This window comes from Molothrus ater, chromosome 6 (genome assembly GCF_012460135.2).
Source record: "Molothrus ater isolate BHLD 08-10-18 breed brown headed cowbird chromosome 6, BPBGC_Mater_1.1, whole genome shotgun sequence".
NCBI classification, from domain to species: Eukaryota; Metazoa; Chordata; class Aves; order Passeriformes; family Icteridae; genus Molothrus; species Molothrus ater.
In genome coordinates this window covers 56733269-56756960 of record NC_050483.2, presented here as the reverse complement: position 1 = coordinate 56756960, position 23692 = coordinate 56733269, and the positions used below count along the sequence as shown (strand labels likewise).

Genomic DNA, 23692 nt, shown 5'->3' with positions numbered 1-23692 from the left:
TTATCTCCTTGTTTCACCACAGGGGAAGTGAACTTGCCCATGCTGATATGCAGAAGGAGCAGAGCAGCAAAGGGGGTACAGCTTGCCTGGAAGATCCTGTGCTCAGCAGCATCAGCAAACTGAGTCAAGCTCCAAGAGCTTTGGAGCACTGTCCCATTTAATTCCTGGGAAACTGCTGCTTATGACCTACCACAGCAAAACATCACAGAGATGACTCAGGAAAACTGAGATTATTTTGTGTATGGGGGAAATACAGAGTCAATGCCTTCCTGCTGCCTGCCCTCCCCTCTTCCCTGCACATCCCCCCAGACTGGCACTGAGAGAGTTCCCATCTCCAGGGGCTATCACACCTGCTTCCCTCCCCAGACAATGGTTTCCCATCAAAACCCCTCTGCCTCAGCTTCACAAAACCCCATCCCAGCTCCCCTGCACTTCCAGCAGGGGAAATGGAGACATGGATTTCCAGGGCTGGTCCCCATATTCCTGGAGATAAGCTGAATATTGAAGGGGAAAGCCCTGAGTTTCCCTGTCCTGTGGCTCTGGGGGAAACTGTTGATGCTACAGAGAGAGTGACTGAAGAGTTGCAAAATGCCATTGCATCTATGACTGACTATGAACATTTCCCATCATCTGAAAAGAGAAAGGACAACTTCTGGCCTGGCCAAGTGGAGAAGAGAGCAGGAGAAGGGAACAGAGCCAATGACCTGAACCATTTAACTCCTGCTGCCCTGCAGAAGCTGCAGTCATTTCCTAAAGGTCAAAGTGGTGTTAGAGCAGGACATGAACCCTGGTGTTGTTTCAGAGGGATGGATCAATACTCCTGACATGGGAAAGTGGCCAGAGATGAGGCAGAGTCCCATTGCCACGGAGAGGGCTGGCAGCACTGTGTGGCTGGCAAGCCAGTTTACAAGATGGACTTACTAATGTTCTTAGCTTTAATTACTATTTAGCAATGAGGTGTTTGGGAGGAGTTGCCCAGACAGGAGAGATTAGAGAGGCCCAACAGAAGAAGAGATGCTAATCAATGAGATGATGGACTTTCTCTGGTCTGATATATTGGCTAATTCCAGGAAATTATTTTTTTTCCTCATACCCTTCCTATAAGCCAGCAAGAGCTTGGCCTGATTTCATTGATATTCAGCACTTTGAAGGTGGCCACATCCAACCTGAGGATGTGTCTGACACTGGCCACAGCCCTGGGACCAGCAGCTGCCTCTCTTAGCAGCACTTTTCAGGTGATTATCCATCTGCACCATTAACCTTCTTGCACTGAGATGTGTGGCTTCATAATTTATTTTAAAAAATAAACCAGTGGTGCTGTCTCAGACATGACTGACAGAACTTATTACTCTCTCCACGGGGCTGCAGCAGCAATTTCTTTGCCATGACATTCAGCAGAGGCTGCAGGACACTCACAGGCTACAGAAACTCTGAGGTCATGTGGAAACTTTTCACATTAATGAGGGCTCCTGAACAGAATTCTGTTCTGCAAAATAAACACTGCTCCTGGATAGTTTTTGTTCATTTAGGTCACTTTCAGCCATGTTTTACCATGAGTTTGCTTAGCGGGGAAAAATAATAAAAGTTGTATGATGCAAGCTACTTGTTTTTTCTTGATGGGGTAAAAAACATATGAGGGACTTTTTATTTGTAAAAAATCTGTGTTAGGATGATTGTGGTTACCTCAGAGATCTGTGAATTTGGAAACTGTGAATCCCTGAGAAGCTGACTGGTTGTCTACGTGATCTAGAAGAAGTCAGTGGGCTGACAATAACCTTTGGGTTGAGCCAAGCCTACTTTGAGGGGAAAAAGGGTGGGTTTGTTGGGTTTTATGCTTGTGGCTGTTTTCTCTCATCTCTGATTTTCCACTGAGAAGCCACAGAACCCAAGCAGGCTGCCTGTCCCTGCCTTTCCTGCAGCCCAGTGCACTGGGGACACCTCACATGGGCTCTGCCCCCTCCTCTGCACATACCTGTGGGGAAGGAAGGTCACACCAAGATGCCACCTCAGGGGCACTGCTCAGCCAGCCAGGCTGGCTGGAGAGGAGCCTCAGAGCTCTCTGAGGTGATTCCCTCAGGGACTGATTTTTGTTTGCTCATTTTCAAGCTTATATCAATTAAAAACCTTTCAGAAGTGTTCCTGTTACACCAGAATGGATCCTTCCCTCTCGGAAACCCACGCTCTACTCCTGCAATTAGATTTCTTTTCTGCTGCTTTGGGAGAAGTTGTTCAGCTGCTGGTCCTATCAATAATCCAGGAGCTGCTGTGCTCAGGCCTATGCTTGCTTTTACCTGGGGGAGATTGCAGCAGTGCTGCCTGCTCTCACTTTTGCGTAACAGTTCCAGTAAAATAAATGAGTAGTAGAGATGCTATTGCTACAATCCTCTTGCATTTTTAAAAAGAAAATCCTGAAATTGTGATGAAATTTCACTGGGTTTTGACCTCGCCATTCAGTTTTTTGATGACGTGCTTTGTTCATGATGAACCAAGAGCTTCCCAACTAAAAATGAAAATTACATTCATGAACAAACTTTTTTTTTCTTTTCCAAGACAACAGGAAAACCAAAAATTGATCAGCTTGTGTGTCTCTCTCTGTTGTATGCACAAATACCTATATGTACTAAAGGTTTGCCCTGAGAAAAGGCAGTCAGCATAAATAAATTTTCATTTGGTTCTGAAAATGATGAGGTCTGTGGTCATTCTTATCTTATCCTACAAGATCTTCATTTCCCACGCTCATGAGTTGCCTCTTATTGATGAACATTTCATTATTTAGTACATCATCTCAGATAGCAAAGTGAGGTTTGATGCACCAACTTTGTCATTATGGTTCTGAATTTTGCTTACTCAGTTATTTGGCAAACTCCTTCTATCCTCTGTTGACATCTTATAAACCCAGGGGTTTCCTGGGCTCTGAAATGCTGGGCTTGTCAGTTCCTACCAGAACCATGCCAAAGTCTTCATTAACAATATAGAAATGTCCTCAGCCCATTCCATGCCTCCATTTTATTGCTTTTCCTGATTTTCCCACCTGCCAAAGTGCTCTAAGAACCCAGATCCTTGTTTCACTGCCCTACACTTCACCCTTCCTGCACTCCACAGCATCTCCAGCTAAAGGAAGGTGGAGTTTCAACAAAGAAATGGCTGGAAAGCCATCAAAGGGGATGCTGGTCTCTTGCTGCTGGCTGAGGTGGGTGGCACCAAGGAGAAGACACCAGGCAGAATGCACAGATGATGCTTTGTGGCCAAATACCTGGGGCTGCTCATATCCATCCTCAGCTCTTACCTGGCCCTGGCTTTCTGTGACAGGAGTTGTTCTGCTGGAAAGTACCTATTACACCTTTCCTAAGTGGAGAACTCAGTCTTTCTTCCAAAGGACCACATCCACAGACTATTTATGTATCTAGGTCCAACTGATTTTTATCTCAGCTGCCTGGGTACCTTTGCATATCTGGACTTGAGTGTTTTGTCTGTGGTCATGCAGGAAGTCTATGGTAAGCAGAGAAGTGAAAACACAATGCAAGCTAAAGCTGTAACTGCTTGTGCCACTCTTCCCTACACTGGGAATCCTTTGGGAGCTGGAGAAGATCTCTGTCTGCTGGGAATAACAGCATTATGTTGCCTCTGCATTTTAATATTTGCCTTTAAAATAAAACCCCACATTGCTGCAGCAGATGATGCCTATTGATTATCCTCTCAGAAGCTGGAGAGCTCATTTCAGCTGGCACTGATGTGGCTGAAAGCCAGCGCTGCAATTGATCATTTAATTAACTGGAAGAAAATTAAAGGAACTGTAATCTGTGTCTCAGCTCTGTTGTTATCAAGCTGGCAAAGTGCTTCTTTCTGCCTAGAGCAACGATCGGTTCCTTGACCCTGTGATTTAGAAACACCTGTTTAGGCATCCCCCCTCACCTACCCACCTGCATTTCTGCAAGGCAGGAAGAAACACAGCTTGATCCTTCCTCTATCTTCTTGTGCTTCCCAGATGCTTCAGGGGTACTTGACACCTCTCACAGTGGCCTGGATCACTTAAACCCACCTCTCACCACCTACGTGAAGGTGAGATCAATGTGAAGAACCATGAAGGTTTGAGATTAATAGGTGGAAAATCTGGAAAGTCTGGGAGAAAAATGGATGTACTATAAAAGTCATTTATTTAGAGGCTGAAATGAGAACATGGGAGCTCTTGAGTTCAACATCCCTTAAAGGGACTGAGGTATTGATTTTTATTTTGCTGCTTCAAATAAGTAAGAGGGAACAGTGTGTTTGAGAGAAAAATTACTGGTCCTGAAAATCTGGCAACCTCTTAAAGCTTTGGCTTAAACAAGCAACTTGAGTGGTCTGTGAACACAGAGAGGAAAAAAAAGATTTAAGAAGGCATTGTTTTAACAATTGTGTTGCCATATCAAGAGAATAAAGGCAGCTGCTTGGAACTTGTCTTTGCATGCCCAAATAATATGTTAATTACTTCATTCCCCCATAAATGCCTACAGTCCTCCAAAAGGCATGTTAAAACAGACATAGTCATTAAAGCTTGCACTGCATTTTCTAATGTGTTGCTGGGAAAACAAACAAACAAACAAATAAAACCTCAAGCCCTTTGTCTTTTAGCTAGATCCAAGTTGGGGAAACGTTAGGCAAAAACACTTAAGAAACTGTATAATTGGAAAGAAAGTGTGTTTTAATGTCAAAACAGGAAAAAAACCCAATCAGAATTTGAAACTTTTCTATGTTGGATCAGGTAAAAGAGTTTGGTCACCTTTACATTTTCATTACAAGTGCAGCCCATTTAATTTCATCTTTCAATTTATTTTGGACTCTTTCTTGCTCTGTGTGAGAAGCTTGTGGTCCAGGCTGTAAAATAACAAAGGGCTTCGTAGGAGGGATGAAAAGGATCAAAAGAAGGAAAAAGAAGCCTCTTTCTGAATGTTCCTGTGGATCATAACTAGCTGTAGGAGTCAGAAATCTGCATGAAATTGAAACCACTCCTTCTGAGAAAGGCATATTCCTCTGCTCTGGGTTATAACTTATGCAAAGACTGTCACCCCATTCACACTGCTGCTGCTGGCTGCTCATCTGCCTTCCCTCCCCTGTCCTCAAAGAGCTTCACTTGTGTTTATAGTGCCTTCAAAAGGGAAGAAGTGCAGAGAAGAAAGTAAAACTTGCCTGGTAGGTCTGAGGTGTTACGAGCTGATTGGCATGTGGGGAGTGTCCTGCTGGTTCCAGAGATGTGGGTTAAAACCACTGAGTTGGTCACAAGGAGAGCCAGCCTGTGTCCTGCTTCCCAGTGTGATGACAGGCTGTGCTGCCCTGGCTACCACAGCCTCACAAGAAAGCTGTGCTTGGAGTGTGTGAGCAGAGCAGAGGAGGAAAAGGAGGTGTTTGTGTCTCCAGCTCAACACAGTGAGACCAGTGGCCATGAAAACAGCACTTGGTGAGCTCAGGAGTACTCAGGATCATGCCAAGGAACACCAAACACACTATTCAGGCACTCTAAGTGGGGAAAACTCTGCCCAAATCTCTTTTGCCTGGTTTGGTGAGGGGATTTTAACCCAGTTCCTTCCTGTCCCCAGTGTTCCTCTGGAAACTGCAGTTAAGGGGCTAAACTGAAACAGCTCCCAGAGGAGAGACAAAGGGAAGCTTTGACCAAGCTGTTGCCAAACCTTGCTCTGAGCTGGACAGGATAGAGGCTGAAGAAGCATCTCTGACCTCCATGAGAGCACTTTATGCCCCAGACTTGGGCTGCTCTTTCCAAGTCCCATTGCTGTGCTTTGCTGCAGGGTGGAATTACCAGATGAGGATCCTGAGCACAGACATATCTTGAAAGCCAAAACCTGGACCTGGCTTTGACAAGGTCCTTTTTTCCCCATATTTACATTGTGGTTGTCCCTTGCTCCCTCCTCAGTTGGTTCCTGAGGGCTCCAGAACTGCCAGTTTGCTGTATGGGGAGCTGGACTTCATGCAGGGCACGCAGTGGATTCCTCCCCTCAGCACTGTGGCAAAGGATTGCAGCACTGAAAATAGAAAGTCTTTCTCTAATTGAATTGTGTAGAGTCCTACAGGAAGCCTGGAACCAAACCTCGGCCCCCAGAGCCTTTGTTCAGGGCTTTGACCACAAACCCATCTTTTCTGTAAGGACAATTTTTAAATTCCATGCTGGTTTTTGTCCACATCAGGAAAAACACTGTACAACTGGTAGTATCTACTCAGGAAGGACCTGGGATAGGCAGGATGCAGCCAGCTGGTGAAATTGTACAGTGTAGGCTGCCGAGTGTCTGCTTGCCTTACAGTTCTGTCTGTTAAACTCCTTTCATGGGTAGAAAATCCTTCCCCAATTCTAATTGCACTGAATAGGACATAGTGCTTTTATTACACTGCAGAATTTGTTACCATATTGGGGTACCTGTGTAGAAAAAGTAGTCCAGAGACTATTTCCAAATGCCTAAGTGTACACTGTCCCAAGCAGGCTTTAAGAGGTGGTCATAGTTTAAAAAATGCGGATTGTGTAGATGCAAAAGGAAAAATAAACAAGATCTTGGCACAAGAAGGAAAAAAGAAGCACTGAGGTTAGAAAAGAGAAGAGGAAACAGCAGTTGCCAAAGGGAGATTGTGTCTCCCATCACGTACTCTCATTTCAGAAAGTATTTCAGATTTGAGAAACAGCAGCATTAGGCTTCCAATGCCAATGGTTTGGTTTGAATTAGATTCAAATTTCAGTTCATTTTTCTATTGTGAAATGAGTTGACCACCAGAGCTCTCGGGTTCTTGCACTGTTAAGCACAGTAAGTTGTAGTAACAACTATTAGCCTGTGTTACAGAGCCCTGGGTCTGCACAGCATTTGAGACCTTGTGGCATTCCTCTGTCAACTCAACACTCCACAGTGGTGCTGTGTGCAAGACAGGTTTTTTTGGTCAAAATTTTGGTCAAAATATTGATGGACTAGAATGTACCCTTCATTATAGCTCAATTACTGAACCAGTGAGTGTTAATTCCCTACATGTAGGTGATGCCTTAAGTTTTAGCCTTCATATTTTTCAGATTCTGTACTGCATTAGTATATAGCTCTGAACTTCATAAAAATTGTTAGCAAGGTCTCTTCACAGTTTAGTTAGACAAAACAATCCTTTTCCAGCCCCAGAACCAAGGACACCATTGCAGCTTCAGCCCCAAAAAGTGTAAACAACAGTGAATTGAGGAGAGCAGTCTGGGAGGATGGGACTTCATAACCTGAAGCGCTAATTGGACAATTAACCCCAATATGTAAATGGACCAAAACTTAAAAAAGTGTGAAAACTTGTGACCCGTCATCCATCTTGGGTGTAGTCTTGGCTGAGCTCTTGTACTGCCCAAAGTGTATCCTTTGAAGACCTTTTTAATAAATATTTATAAATATTTTATTCCTTTAACACTGTATAGCCTCTAGGTTCTAGGTAGCCTCTCAAGGCATCACAGTGGGCTGGGCAATGAAGCAAAAGCCCAGGAAAGGCAGTGCTGAGGGCAGGTTGTTTGTGACATGACCTGTGATGTGAGCTGCCAGCTCCAGAGAGATACGTGGAGCTTCTCTTTAACATCCCCTGCCCGTCCGGTGAGTCCCTGCTCAGAAACGGTGAGAGCTCTTGGGAGGTAAAATGCCTTAATTAAATCCCTGACTTCTTCCCACCGAAATCAGAAGCTCTGCCAGTCGTTATTGATGGGGATGCATTTGGTAAATGCCTACAGAGCCCATCACGGTGACAGATGTGTTTCCATCAGCAAACAGATCCGAGAGCAGAGTCAGGAGCACTTCTGACATCTTCACCCCGACTCGGTCTGCAGCCGAGCCGCTGCCGCTGTCCTCCCGAGCCGTTTGCTGACTCATCAGCTTGTGCATTTGCCCTAATTAGTCATATGCAAACACCATTGTGTTCAGGAAGTTCTCTAACGTAAGCGTGAGTGTGAACTTAGAGCAGCAATAAAGGTCAAGAAAAGTGACTAAGGCATCATGTACTGGAATAAGGTTCTGTTATCAGCCACTGGGAAAGCGGGAAAGAAAGTGTAAATGCAGGCTGTTAGAGGAGTGACGCAAAAGTTTAATAAAGGGAAGGATGTGTGTGAGGGAGAGCATTTGCTTAACATCTCTCAAGAGCTGCTACAGTATGAAATGCTTAATTGCAGAACAAGTTTCCACTAACACCCTTCTGAAACACAGCTGGGTTTTGAAGCATTATTCTTTACGGTGAGCTCGGGGTAAGCATGTTTGGCATGAAAGAAATGTGTCTCATAAGGAGACCACAACACTTACTCACAGCTCCCCAGACAGTTCATGCTGGGAACTCTGATTTCTTTGAATAATCATTTGAGAAGCATTAGCAAAGTGTGGACTGGGATTTTTCTCCAGTGATTTTTATTCAGGGGTCACCATCACATCTCAAGCTGCTGTGTCTAAGTGATTTAAAATGAGCAGAACCTTATTTAAGAATACTCAGTGAGAAACCCTTTTGATGTATTGCACATTATGTGAATTTGGATAGTAGTAATGAAGGTGCACAAGTGAATCCTAAGACATCCATACTTTTAGGCACTAAAATTGTCATTCAAAGAGTGACAAGAGTGGAAATAAAACCTTATTGGGTAGGGTAAGGTGGGTTCTGTAGGTTACAACTCAGCAGCCCCTGGTCCAGACTGCATCAAGTGCTTCTTGGTCTTTGAAGGGCACTGAGATTGCAGTCAAAGTAAAGAAGAGGCTTTCACTTTCAAGTGTGCCAGGCTCACCAGGAACCACTTCAACCTCAGTCTGAGAGATTAGAGAAGCTGCAAGGGCTGCTCTGAGTTGCACCAGTCTCCTCTAAGGCATGGGAAGTACCTCTGTTATCATCACTTCACTACCAAAACTCCCCAGATGCGTTCCAGGGGCTCTGGTGGGGAAGGTGGCACTGAGCTGGCCTTGTCATTTCTGCATCCACCAGGAGATTCCTTCCCATTTAACCAGAAAATTCTCTAGGGGCTGTTATGGTGACTCTGTGAACAGACTAAAAAACCCTGCTCAGCTGCAGTGCACAACTAAATTTCTTCCTATGTTTGAGCTGCCTAAACTTCATTTTGAAAGATAAAGTTGTCTGTGAGCCCTTGGGGAGGGCTTCTTGGTACTTATGCAAGACACTTGAGGTTGAGTCTTGCTTAGATTGTTTTTCTTCTCGAGGCTCCAGTGAGCACAGAACAACAGAAATATCAGTAGTTCATAGCCACACTGCCACGGGCTATTGTGTTGTCACAGCTCATAAGCAAAGCAGAGCTGGGCTTTGTCTGTGTTTGGATAGAAAAACCTTGAAGGAATAAAAATAGTCAGAAGCACCTGTGCCTCTTCCATGTATCTGACTGCTGTGGGCAGAAGCAATCCTTTTCAAACAGGAACTCCTTGTGATTGTAACAAATGTCACAGTCACTGCGTTTTCTTCTTCTAAATAATAATAAAAAAATTAATAACTCCCCCAAACACAGAACATCCATGACTGTATGCCTAAACCAACTGCTTGTTTCCTGGGAGCTGGGAATCCACAGCACAAGTGTTAGGAAGGTGCAGTACTGAAGCATCATCTACTTTGCCCTGCAGGTGTTTCTTATGTCACCACACGTGCACACAGCAGCTAAAGAATGTCACTTATGCCTGTCAAAGCTGCTTTTTTTTAAAGGTATCATTACTTCCGAGCTGCAAACTGAGTAGTCTCGTAAGGTTCAGCTCCAGATGGTCACTTGAAGTCCTTGCTAGAGGGAGCCCACAAGATGTAAAGGAACCTCTGAGCTCTGTGGGGTCACTCCACCTGGAACTGTACCTTTCCTGTCTCCCCAGAGTGCTCACCCATACATGACCCTGACAGAACTAAGGCTTTTAACTTTAAATGTGTGGGCTCTGCCCCCAGTTTCCTCTCCTTGCTCTCTCATGGCTGTATCCTGGCTCCTAATCCAGGAGGCCACTCGCCTGTGTGGCCATGTCAGTGCCAGGTGAACACTGTCCAGCCCCTCCTGGACAGAGGTTAGCAGGAGCTCCTGGGGCTCTCAGGTGAGCAGTGCCTGAGGCCAGGATTGCCATGGGGGGAGCAGGAGAGGAAAACTGGACACAGGCACTGGGATGATGGCACTGGATCTGGGCCAGCCTGGGTGGGTAGCAGGGAGGGAAGGCAGAGGGGTCACAGTGCCTCAGCACAGCCCTGGTCCAGCCTCCTGGCTCTGCTGTTGGGTTTCGTTCGGGTTTGGGAAGTTGTAAAACTTGCTCGAAATGTGCTTAATTACCTGTCAGTTCTCCTTCTGGGCTGCCTGGCTGTGGAGCTGACTGCTCCCTTTAATTAATGTGAGGTTCTGAACCCTTTAACTGGAAATGGACTAGAAAATGTCTTCTGAGGAGTGGCTGTGGGAGCCGGGTTTGCTTCGTCTGGAGAAGAGGAGTCTCAGGGGGAGCTTCATCACTGTCTAAAACGGACTGAGAGGAGGTCGTAGGGAGGTCTCTGCTGCTGTGGCTGCAGTGGGAGGACAGGAGTACATGCTCTTAATGCAAGACACGGGAGATTCATATTAGGTATTAGAAAATAAAAATGCCTCTGTTAGGATGGTCAGGCATTGGAATAGGCTGGTGGTGGAATCACCATTCCTGGAGGTGTTTAAGAGGCACTGGGGGATGCGTTTAGGGGCTACAGGGACAGTGCCAGGTGGATCCTTGGACTGGATGATCTTAAAGGTCTCTTCCAACCTCGATGATTCCATGACTCTAAACATCCTGGGTTTTTATTGTGCTACGACATCTTTGGGAGAAGCCGCAGAGTCAAGCACTGAACAAAGTTACGTGAGAAAGGAAAAAAGAAGGAGATAAAGAAAGGACTAACTCCTCGCGCTGTGCCCACGGGGGTGCGATCTGTGGCAGGATCCGCGCGGGCTGCGCTCGGAGCGGGCAGGGCCGGTCGGGGCCAAGCCGAGCCGAGCCGAACTGGGCTGGGCTGGGCCGGGACGAGCTCCCCCGGCAGGCGCTGTGGGGCGGGCGCTTTGGGGCTGGTGTGGGGCCGGCCGGGCCGGGCCGAGTCGAACCGGGCTGGACTGGGTCGGGACGAACCCCCGCCGGCGGGCGCTGTGGGGCCGGTGCTGTGGGGCGGGCGCTGTGGGGCCGGTGCTGTGGGGCGGGCGCTGTGGGGCCGGTGCTGTGGGGCGGGCGCTGTGGGGCCGGCGCTATGGGGCGGGCGCTGTGGGGCCGGTGCTGTGGAGCGGGCGCTGTGGGGCCGGTGCTGTGGGGCGGGCGCTGTGGGGCCGGCGCTATGGGGCGGGCGCTGTGGGGCCGGTGCTGTGGGGCGGGCGCTGTGGGGTCGGCCGAGCCCGGGCCCGCCCCGCACGCAGCGCCGCACGTGAGGCGGCGGCCCCCGCCCAGCTGAGCGCTCAGCTGACCCCGCGCGCAGGGGCCGCGCCGCCGCTCCTCACTGGCGCAGCGCGGGCCCCGCGCCGCGCCCGCCGCCGCCGCGCCCGCACCTCCCCGCAGCCTGTGCCCCGATGCTCTGAGCCCGCGCGGCCCCAGACCCGGCCAGCGCCGCCATCTCCCCGCGCCCCTTGGCGGCCATCGGAGCCGCGGCCGCCTCGCATCCAGGGAGCCGGCGGGAGGAGAAGCCATCCCGCCGCCATGGACAGCCCCGGCGGCGTCACCGACAAGAAGAGGTACCGATGCCGCGCTGCCCGCCCCCCGCCTCCCCCCCGCTCGCCGCTGCCGGCCCCCGCCGCCCCCTTGCTTTGTTACCGCCGCCCCCTCCTCGGCCTCTTCCCCGCTCGGAGCGCTCCGCTCTTCCATTCCTCCTTCTCCTTCTCGTCCACGTCGCCATTTTGTCGGCGGGGGGAGCGGGCCGGGGCTCGGGGCTGGCGGCGGGGCCGGGGGTGAAGAGCCCGTTGTCGGCCGCGGTGCCGGGGAGCGAGCCCGGGGCTGCTCCGCTCCGGGAAATGAGCGGGCAGGCAGTGATCGTGCCCCGTGCCCGGCGCGCTCCGAGCCCGCCGTGCCCCGGCTTTGTGCGGAAAAGGGCCGGTTCGCTATCTGGAGATATTAAGCTTTAAAAAATAAATCCCCAAAAGTCGCGTTGGGGAGGTGTAAGGGGGGTAGGGAGGGGGGGCGGATGGACAATGTGAGTTGAGGAGTATGAATAATTCACCGAGGATTGTAAGCGCAAATTAGAGGAAAGAGGGGGGGAATAAAAGCCTTAAAAGCCTTTGTTAGGCGGTGAAGTTTAAGGAGCCGGGGGGCTCGGGTGAGCCAGTCCCGGCGGTGGGGCTTTGTGGGGGGATTAATTGCCGTCTTCGCCATCTGCAGAAGGTTTGTTTATATGGCTATCGATACCTTTTCTCGGCTTTTAATTCTTCGAGATGGGTTTTGCCTGCCCTTGTATCCAAGGGTCATCTGAGCAGGTTAAGCGCTGTAAGTGTTACGGCGTGTAAGTTGTGTCGGGAAGGAGCCCTGGCCGGCTTGTAAAATGGATGGTGAGCTTTGTGCTGAGCGGGGAGCACCGGGAACACCGGCACCGGGAGCACCGGGAGAGCCCGGACAGCACCGGCTCCCTTGGAGCGCCCTGGGAGCCGCTGCCGCGCTGGGATGGGGGAGAAGCGCCTCTGGGTTCAGTGAAATCCCGACAGGGGGGCACCCTGGGGTGGCACTCAGCCTCCAGTTTCTCTACTCCTGCCGGATGGCTCTTGGAAAGCCTGTGAGAAAATGTTGCAACCAAAATGATTAATCTGCGCTTTGCTCTGATGCCCTAATTTAGTGGCAGGTCTAGGAAGGTGGTAGGTCTAGGAAGGGGCTTTGAGACTTGAGTTGTTTAGTTGTTTCCTTGTTGTTGTTTCTTCTTTTTTTTTTTTTTTTCATTTTTTTTTTGCCCTTGAGTATTTGTTATTTTTTACTTACCGTTTTGCCCCACTGGAGGACTTTTTCTTCTTTTTTTTTTTTTGGAATTCCCTTATTCTGGATGTAATCTGCTTTCTTCAGAATGCAAGAATGAGTATGCAAAGCTTATCCTTCCTTCCTAAAGGCAGGGCTTAAGAAAGAGAATTTGTTGTTTTCTGTTTCCTGCAGACAAAGTTCAAAGTCGGGATGTTTCTTATAAAGGAATATTCCCCTTACTCCTGTTCTAAGGTTTTAATGGAAAACATAAAGCTGTGTCTGTGGTACATTCATCCTGGGGACTGTGGATGTACACTTGAGCGAAGATGGCTAAGCAAAAAAAGGAAGGATATGAGCTCAGCAGAGAACTTCATGGAAATATCAAGCATTTCTCAAAAACCTGGGTTGTTTTTGAAGGGTTTAGGTTTGATAGTGTCCATGTTCAGAATACCTTGAAGGGAGAAGTCCTTTATGTCCTGTTCTTTATCATCTTTGATGATAAAACTTTGGCTAATTGTATATACAGTGCACCTCAATTTTGGCATGGGTTAAGATTCTTTTATTCCTTGCCTCTCCCTCTGCTTGTATGTGGATAGTGTTTATCTCTTGATAGTTAATGTAAAGCTTGTTGTTTACTTAATTATATGCTGTGAGATTCAGAAAATATGGAATTTGCCCAAGTTTATGTCTTAGTCTTTAAAGTGAAATTTGGTCATAGCAGTATCTGGAGGTGTGGATTTTTCTACTGGCCTGTTGAGTCCATTTTTTGATGTGGTTCCAAGCTTCTCATATATGCAGAGGGGTCAAGATTCCCTAAGAAATCAAGTATCAGCACCATGATTAGATACTGAATTATTTGGGTTTTAGCCATTCTTCTGTAGTTGTATCACTTCGATGTGCTCCTGGGTTTTCCCCCAGGTGCTGCAAGGACAGCGTTTCAGTGCATGGAGAGGGTGAAAGAGTTGTTGGGAGCTTTGTTTGCTCATCGTCTCTCATTTGAGCCAAATTGAAGGTTTTGGTGAGAAGTGTGAGATTTTTCTCAATATTCTTTAACAAACTCCAGCGTGCAGATGGCTGATGCAATGAAAAGCTTTTCCTCGGGTCTGTGCTGTGATACTTCACTATTAGCAGAGGAATTCTGGTGCCTTTTTAAGTCAATGAGCCATTTAGGGTTATGGGTTAGTCGTTACTTTGGTAGTGGCTTGCAGCTGGTAGGTAATCCAGATTCATTTTTCTGGTGTGCTGTAAGTCTTTATAGCATAAAATGCATATTTTTAATGCCATAGGTGCGAAATAAAAATAAGCGATTTCTGGAGTATTCATTCTGGGTTTTAAGATGGTATAAGCCAGTGAAATTTAATATCCTGACTTGAGTGCCTCACAGAAGAACTTCAGCTTTTCAATTTCTCAGAGTTGGGCCTTGAAACTTATTTTTTAGTGTCTAAAGGGGATGATTTGGAAGATCAGGGATTTTCTGCTGGACTTTTGCCACCCAAGTCCAGCTCCAGAATCTGTTTGAGAAGCCTGTGCCCTGTGCTGATGGCTCTGAGGGGCAGTGGCTGCCCCTGTTTTTTCTTAAACTTGTGTGAGGTCTTTAGGATTGTAAGTGCCACCGCTTTTGTCTGTTAATTTCTCTCAGCGCTGGGGGAACTGAGCCACCGTTGCTGGAGTTGAAAGTGAATACAAAACCCTTTTGTATAATCTGGGCTGTAAGAAGAGGAGGAATCTTTCAGTAAATCTCCTGTAGAGTCTCCCCACAGGTATGGGGAAGGCTGAGTGGTTTCTGGCTCACAGAACAGTGGTTTTTCTGCTTTCTGGAGTTTTCTGGATTGTTTGCCTTGCCATACAACTTACCTGTGTTGTCTGCTCTTTGCACTGCCTCAAACGTGAAAAGTTTTGTGAATTCCTTTAATAAAAAAGATCAGAAATGGTTTTCCAGTGCCCACTAAAGATGAAGGGGACAGCATAGTGCTACTGCCCGTCCTCATCAGCATCAAGGCACTGAAAATCAGGGAAGAATAGCTGTGGAGGATTTGCCTGCTGCAGAAATTTTCCATAATGTTGCTCTGCTGGTGCTTTGGTTCCATTTATCAGTGAACGTCTGATAATTTGCCAGTGAGCTGATGGAAGCAGCAGGAGGGTTTTCTGGTTTTTGTTTACAGTCATGTTTGCTTTGCCCTTTAAAACACAGTGTCTGCAGTCTTGGGTCTCTTGGTTGGGGTGCCTGAAATACCAACAACGAGTCCACACTTAGCTAGGAGGGCTGGTGCAGCTGTGATCAGATGGTCCAGGTTGTCAGGGGTCTGTAACAGGGTGATGTGATAGTAAGAGGTTTTCCTTTGAAGCCCTTTCAAGCTTTTCTAGCAATTCAACCTTCTGTTGAAATGCTTTTCCTTTCCTGGAGTACCTGCTGGACCATTTTTGGAAGGTGTGGGGGGGAACAAAGGTAGCTGCACACTCTTATCAGCATCCTAAGTGTGGCACTTAAGTGAACTGTTGGTTTAAAGGTGGAGGTGTGAAGTGGATAATCGATTTTATTCTCTCATTTAATTGCCATCCCCATCTGCTGGTTGGTTTCTCTCTTATCAGAAGTGCCCATCAAGGGTTTACTTAGGTTAGGCTAAGGTGGCATGCCCTTTGTAAGCCTTGAGGAGCTGAGAAGCTGTGCCACGGTGTCCTCCTGCTGCCACCAGAGGAGACCACGCTGCTGTCATGTGCGCGATGCGTGAATTCACCTGCAGGTGATTGCTTCCTCCCCTGCACCTTGTGCAAGCAGCCATAGACTTTATTCCTCCCTGTCCTTGAACTATAATGCCTCGAGTTTATGTGTCTGGTTCCAAGACTGATTGCTGATGGTGAAGTGGAATTTAAAAATTAGTCAATAAATATTAATAACACTGTTAAATGTCAGTGGCATTGCAGTGTAAACCCAAAACTCCTAAGATTGTGCATGTTCCTGTTGGTGTGCTTCCAGCCTGGAAGCCTGGAGGACTCTTGCTGAGCCTGTGTAACAGAGTGGATTGAATTCTTGGATGTGTTCATGTTGCTCAATAGTAATATGCTGGATTTCAAGTAGGCTCGCATGAGATTTTTGATATTAAAGGGGATGTTGAATGACAGAATCTGTTGATTTTTAAAAATACTTTTTTTTTGTACTGCCAAAGAGAATTTGATAGTATTAATTTATTCCTAAAGAGCTTTGGTGTTAGGATATGCCAACAAAATAATTTTTACCTGTTTGTGGAGTGTGCATGGCTAAGTCAACCCATGAGGGAAGTCCCACATGGTTTAGTGGTGGTGTACAAGAGCATCAAGCTTTTCCTGATGATACTTCCAAGGAGATGCAAATACCAATTCAATTACAAGATGTGTTCTTTAAAAAACAAGCAGATTCAAAACAAAAATTTTGCAAGAGCTTTACAAGAAGGCACAGTAACCCATACCTGTTCCTAGCAAGCTGGTGTCCAAAAGGAAGGAATGTTCCAGATTACTGCACCTTTCATCTTCACACACACAGTTATAAGGGCAGGTGTTTACATGCCTCAGAAAAACCACCTAGGTAATGCATGGAAAAAACTTGGACCTTGATCATCTTTTCATGTTATAACAGCCCTTTCCCTTTTGAATTCAAGAGCATCTGAGCATTTTGAGCCTCTCCTGAGAAATTTCCTTTGTATTAGAGGGGATGGAAGAGAATGCAAGAGAATCTGAGTTTTCCACTGAGGGCTGCTCTGAAATGGGAGACACAGGGAGGTTTTGTGATGCTGGGGACTACAGGAGAGAAGATGAGCCCTTACACTTTAGTGACTGAAAATTCAAGGAAGATACAGGTTTCCAAATTACCATTGGATATGAAGCCTGTTGAGATTTTTCTCTACTGAGATCTCTGCTATTTAGCTTGGAATAAAAATCTCTACAGAATTACATTCTGAAATCATTAGGAGCATGGAATCAAGTGAATGCATGCCAGCATATGTATTTTTGAATGCAGTTTATGTAGGTGATGAACACTTCAGGGTTCTTTGATGTGGAGCTGCAGCCTGGGTTGAAGCTACGCCTGTTCATACCAGCCTGGGGGTTGGGTTTGAGAACTCAGAGAAAGTGCATTGATAAAGAGCAGTTGCATCAAGTGCATAATCTGTCCTTTCTTCCTGTTGAAGTCTGATAACACTGGGACTTGGAGAGAAATGTAGCCCTTTAAAAGCTTGAGATGTTTTAGTACCAAGAAATTCAAAATGGCTTTGCTGGCACTGAAGAAGAACTGGTGCTTCAAGATGGTCCACTAGTTGTTCCTTAAAGACACCAAAGCATAACTGTGTGTGTTAGCAGAGATACTGTGCAGCTTCTGTTTAATTTGGTGTGAATGAATGCTCCTTAAGCATTTTGAGAAATGTTACAACAAATCTTTTAACTCACTGCATTAAAATAGAGCCTGAACTTCAAGTGAAGAATTGAGGATACTGAATCAGCAGCACTGATCATAATTACAACAGTGGAAGGTTTTACCAAGCAACTTATTTAATAAACATTTTGACTCGATTTGCAGTAATCCTGGAAATGTTACCTGGAAAAGATGATCTGTTTTGTTTACCAGAATGAGTTCTTTCATGGTCAATCCTGAACCAAAACTAGACTGATGTCACTTTATGAAAATTTGTGCATTTCAAGAAGCAAAAGGATTTGAGGCCAAGCCTCGTGTTTTTGCTCACAAATGAGAATAGTAAATGGACTGTTATGATAGAATGGGAGTTACTAAAGGCTTACCTCCTCATGTTTGCTTCTTGTTCACCTCCTTTGGAAGACATAAAGTAATCCACATCAAATATAAAGGCTGCAGCCTCCACTAGCTACACTAAAGAAAGGAATGGTTTAGCTGGGGATGGGAATTTTGGTGCTCAGTCCTTCAGAAAGGAGTTTTTCCTTGCACCCTATTGAGTCTGTTGGATGCTGAGCTGACATTGCTGCAAGCTTTTTGTCCTAGCTGTTGTTGTAAATGTTTCTCTTGACTGCTTTATGGGTCTGTTCTTTATTCATACAGAAAAATAAAACTTGATATCTCTTACTTCTCTTCTTTTTTTTTTTTTTTACCCTGTTCTTAAAACCTTTGATTACAAAATACCCTGTTAACTGAAAGCAGTTGAGGAACTTGAGGTGAGGAGTAGAAACTTGGATGGAAGCAATGAGGGAAAATGTCCAGCCTCCAGTCTTGAAAACAAAATACAGTGAACAAAACAGAAGATATATTTTATTGCCATGATTTAGACTAAAATTAGTTACTTTATCAAGAGTCTGCATCTGTCTGAAGGTAGACCAGTTCTTAGCTAAAACATTGTTAACTGAGAGCCTGACAGATATCTTGGGGATATGTTTTGCATTATTTTTTGTGAGCTTGGTAGAAGCAAAAGCAGAAGGGCTGAAGGGAGGAGAGCACTTAGTGTCTAGTTCTGTCAAGGCCGTGTTCAGATACCTCTTTTGAATAGCTCTGATTTTTCTGTAATAATAAACACAATTTTACTACCATGTACCTTTAATCCTGAAGGGTAAAGCACAACTAATTAAGGAAAAAAAATATTCAAGAAAAAGCCAAATAACGTAGCTGAAAAAAAAATTTTTTCTTGCCTGCCACCATGGTATCCCATGTGGTTATTTCAAAAGAGTATATTACAATGCAAAGGTAAACTGTGGCTGGGTTACTTTGTATAGTAAGTCATGATGGAATTACTTCACCATGATCTAAATTAGAAATGACAATATTTAAGCTTTTCCCTTCTTACTCACATTTCTATGTGGGGAGGCAGTTGGGGTTTCAGGTCAATTCAAGGCCAAATCCAGATGATGGATAACCTTGTCAGTGTGGTGCTAGAGTGGGTTCAGGCCATTAAGGCTCTGCTGCTGGCTCCTGTGTGCTGGGATTTGTCTGTAGGATGGGTGTTTATCTGGACTTTGTGGGGTAAGGCTTCTCTAGGTGAGCTGAGTGAGTCTCCTCTCACTGCCTCTCCCACTCATTTTGCAAACCCTGGTGGCTTTCAGAGCATTTGTGCTGCTGTAGCTAATCCAGGCTGACCTGCCTGCTTGCTCTCCTGATTTGTTAGAGTTTTATCAGTTGGGGGTTTTTTTTTGGTGGTAGTCAGGCTATGGGAAGTGCCTGTAACTATCCTCATGTAAAGAAAATGGTTTGAATTGCTGTGTTAGAAAGAAATATACAAAGGAATGACTTCTAATAGTTTACGTACAGTGGTGTTGTTCCTGCTTGGATATTACAATAATTTCTGCAGTTAAATCTCTTTTGAATCATTCATGCTGTATGTAAGGAATTTCTGAGTTCTTTTCCTGAGCTGGATTAGTGGGCTGTGATGTTCATTAATTCATGAAGGCAAGACTTTCTTCTGTATAATCACATGCTTCTGATTACACACGAGGTTCGGGTGTGGGTTTTTTTTCTCACAAGACCTCTCTACACAGACTAGATCATAAGAAGAACTAGTAAATGAAATTAGCCATAAAGCAATAATACTTTAACAGGAAATCACGTCAAAGCAAGGTGGGTCAAAGCAATAACTCCAACCCATAGAGAACTGGCAGCTGAGAGACTGCAGTAATTCTGTAGGGCTGCAATGGGAGGAAGGAGCACCCCTCCCAAGCAATTTGGAAAAAGTTTGCCTGCTGAGGGATGAACAGCCTGGGCTGCTGGTCAGGACAGACAAGTGTGTCATGCAGGGCTGGGAGGGAGAGGGAATGGGGCTCTCGGGGCCATGTTGGTGTGGGTCTGTCTCAAGTCTTGATTGGTGGTGCTAACACTGCAGCTCTGTCCCTCCTTGTTGAAGTTGATCAGCTCCTTAACTCCCCTATACCTAAATAACTGGATGTGAGTGGTAAAAACTATAAACCAGTTTTTTATATGAAGTCATCGATAGAGCAGTTCCACTGTTTTAGTGTCTCCTTTCCATGGAGGAATAATGTAGCAGGTATCCTGGCTAGCAGCTCTGGACAAAACACAGATCTTGCAACCAGTGAAAAAACCCAAGTGATTGTGTATTCAGCACAGTCAGGAGAGTAAACTTTGTCCTAACACTCTTTGGCTGTAGCTGAGAGTGGTTGGTGGCCAAGCCATGTGCTCTCCACATAGACACAACTGGTTATTCTGGGTGCTCTGCAGGGTATGGCTGCAAACCAGGAGCTGCCCCTCTGTCCTGTTCAGCTGTGCTGCCAGAGATACCTTGCTTAGGCTGGGCCTGGAAAGGTGACCAAGTTTTATACCAACCTCAGGAATGAGTTCAGCCTTAAAAGTTAAATGTGAGACCACTTTGCAGGTCTACTTTCTAAAGTTCCAGCACCATCCTGATGCCATGTACTTTTAGTATATTGCTATATTGTAATATTTACATCTTTTTTTGGTGTAATGAAGAAAAAAATGCAGCTATGTTATAGTCGATATAGTTTTTGTGACTCCATTTCTAAGCCAGGTGTTTCCTAGAGTAATTTTACAGTCTGAGAGATTGTTACTAACATGGAAATATTATCTTAATCTTTTACTGGCAAATGATGGCAGTTAATGGCAGAACTGAAAACTAGTTAAAGCTCAAGAAGATGTTACCAGATTTGAGGCACATTACAAATTAGGATTTCTTGTTTCCTACAATGGATATTTCTATGAAACTTTAGGAACAAATAATGTGATAAATACAAAGCCACTTGAAGAAAGCAAATCTAAAGAGAAAAATGTGAATTGCTATTGGAAAATGTTTATATTTTGGAATGTCTCACAACCTGTATCAAGAAAGATGAGCCTGAGTTAATTAATCATGCACAAGTTATTTTATATGGGAACTGAAAACACCTCTAGAGTGAAATGTATCTGATTAGAGAAATAGTAAGTTTGAATGGGAGAAAATCTGTAACCATAGCAAAGTGACATAAAGGAAACCTTGATTTTTTTTTAAATCAAATAATATGTACACAGTATAAAAATTTAATGCTGGGTGGTGATTTTAAAAGCTAGAAGGAGACGAAGTTGACTGCTACACATTTTGAGTTCTATCACTGACCATTTTTTATCTAGTTATTTTAAACCAAAATTTACCAGTTACTGGTGGTATTTTCCATGGCTTTTTTTTTTTTTTGGTCTATTTGCCATTGGTAAATAAGGAGGAACAAGCCAAATTATATGTGGAGATTGATTAGTTTTTCACTCAAGGAGATGAAAAATTGGGGCTGCATTTAGAGAATTAGGGGCTCACTTGTAGGACTCTGCTGTGGAGGGGTCTTTGGGATGGTATGGGGAATGAATGATGTGTTATTTGGGAGATGCTGTGGCCCACGTGGTTTGTATGACCATGAGGACAGGAGCTGCACACTCCAAGTAGAGAGGCCAGTATTAACATCTCTAACTGGTGGCACGGGGTTGCTGCTGGGGTGCTTTGCTCTCAAGGCTCTTGGGCAAATTGTTGCTGTACAACTTTGTTTCTATTCACCGTGATTTGAGGCAGGGAGTGGGAGTCTGGGTTATATCCTTCAGCTGAGCTCTTGGTTCAGCTGCAGCGAGTCCTGGTTGTGAAATACCCTTTTGCTCTGGGTCTGTAACTCAGATATTTTCTGGAGCTCAGATTTTATTCAGCTATTGCATGTAAACATCTCTTATATATAAAAGTGCTATTGGGTTTAAGGGGGTCAGTGAAACTGCTTTCAGTGAGCTCTCATGGATAACGTGCTTATGATTCTCTGCTTCTGTATTCTCTGGTAGAATACAAAATGGAAATGAATGTCTGGCACTGAAATTGTGCAGGAAAAATCAGACCTGCGAATGCATGCAATTTCCTGTCCAGCACCGGCATTTCTGATATTTTCATTGCATGTTTAATCCCCTCAGCAGCTGAGGTTTTCTTCAGGCTCTTGAGGTGTTTTTGTTTCCTGCCAGACTGAGAGCAGAAGGCTGCAATACAGCTCTGAAGTTTGGTGTTTGTGTTAAATGGAGCTTTTTCTGTCTCCTGTTCTGCAGAATGCTCTTTCTGTCGAGAAGATCATGAGCTTTACACAGGGGCAGCTCCAATAGAACAGATAAGAGAAGTGATATGATTTGTTTAAACTGGTTTTGTGGCACTTCACATCTCACTGTTTAAAACCCCCTTCCCTTTCCCTCTGGTGAGGAGAATGCTCACTTTGCAAATAGGTTTTCTTTACAGGAATTCAGTCTCATTTAATTGACTACACAGAAAATTGTGAGCAGCTATACATGCTGATGTGTGTTTTTTAATTTACTTTATGCAATTGTAACAAAGCTTAGAGTAGTTGCAATAGCAAAGATTTTTTTTTTTTTTTTAGTTTGGTGGCATTTCAATGTTGAGGCAACAATGACTTCACTTGGTAATTAAACCTCATTTGTGAAAGACCTTTTCCCTATTAATTTGATCCATTAAAGAAACGCTCTTTGAAGCTGGTAGTTAATCTTCCTATTTAAATGGCTGGGTTTTACTCAGATTGGTTACAGCTTAGGTTTAAATAGCAGCTAAAAATAGCCAACTGTTGTGCTGTACAGTTTAAACATTTATCTATAGTAGCAGCCTTTCTAGAAAGGAAACATGTAGTAAAAGGGAGAGGAGATGCTGCCACTCAGGCAGCACTGGTTGGTTCCAACATCCCCTTTTCCTTGGGTTTTGCCCATCAGCTCCAGCTGGCAGCACTTGATGATCTTACTCTGGGATTAATTTTTAACAGAAAGCACTATGGGCTGGGTTTGAGCAGCATTTCAGTTGATAATTAATAATTCAATGACTGGGAGAAGTTTTGACTGTTCCTGCTGAAGGCTGCTGCCAAGGGTGCTAAAACCTGGCAAAAATCTGGAAACTACCCAAAATATTTTCAAGAACATTAGGCTGTCAGAAAGAAAATACAAGGGCTGAAATCCCAGCTTGTGAGGTTATTGTCTATTTTCATCTCTTGAGTGCCCTGTGTGATTCACACAAGCCTGACAAACCTGTGGACTTGAAGTGCTCAGCTTGATTGCCAAAGCAGGGGAGTTTTTAAGTTAAAAGTGTCTGCAGTTGAAAAGGAAGCAGTGACAAAACTGCAGCAATCTGGGTGGGTAGCAGCCATTTACTCCCAGTAATTCTCTCTTCAGTTTTTATTGTAGGATGAACATTTTGCCTTTGAAGGGATCTTGAATGAGTGGCTAACAAAAATCAAAATTATAAAGGTGAATCTCTCTAAGGCAACAGAATTTCTTGTGCTGCTGTTACAGTTTCAGCTGGGGCAGAGTTAATTTTCTTCCTAGTAGTTGGTGCAGGGCTGTGTTTTGGAGAATAATGCTGACAGCACGCTGAGGTTTTAGTTGTAGTTGCACAGTGCTTCCCCTGAGTTAAGGACTCCTCATTCCCCTTGCTGTGCCAGTGAGGAGGTGCACAGGAAGGCAGGAGGGGACACAGCCAGGACAGCTGACCTGGACTGACCACAGAGACATTCCAAAGCACAGGGTAAACTGGGGGAGCTGGCTGGGAGTGCTGGTCCTTGTTCTGGGACAGGCTGGACATCAGTCAGAGGGTGGGTAAGCAATTGCATCGAGCATCACTTGTCTGTCTTGAGTCTTGTTTCTTTCTTTATTGTCTCCCTTGTCGTTGCAATTATTATTTTGTTTCAATTTTTAAACGGTTTTTAAGTTGACCCATGGGTTTTACCTTCATTGCAGTTTTCCTCCCCATCCCACGAGGGTGGGACAGGTAGTGAGCAAACAGCTTTGTGGTGCTTAGTTGTGGGCTGGGGTTAAACCACGACAGTTACCTTGAAATACCTTTGACAAAATAGAGTTCCAGTGAAATCTGTGGTCCAAG

General features: G+C 45.2%; 1 protein-coding gene and 1 long non-coding RNA gene across 3 annotated transcripts in view; one reads left to right on the top strand and one right to left on the bottom strand.

The window, feature by feature from the left end:
* Positions 1–23692, bottom strand: part of LOC118686882 (uncharacterized) — a 62658-nt gene that overhangs the window by 13143 nt on the left and 25823 nt on the right. The window lies entirely within an intron of this gene.
* HIF1A (hypoxia inducible factor 1 subunit alpha) overlaps positions 11462–23692 on the top strand; it is a 35425-nt gene continuing 23194 nt past the window's right edge. For both annotated transcript variants that reach the window (XR_004980262.2, XM_036383351.2), the window contains exon 1: positions 11462–11668. Coding sequence is in view for 1 of the 2 variants with exons in the window: in XM_036383351.2 (XP_036239244.1) it covers positions 11634–11668 (35 nt within the window). In the remaining variant the exon portion in view is untranslated. The remainder of the gene's footprint in view (positions 11669–23692) is intronic.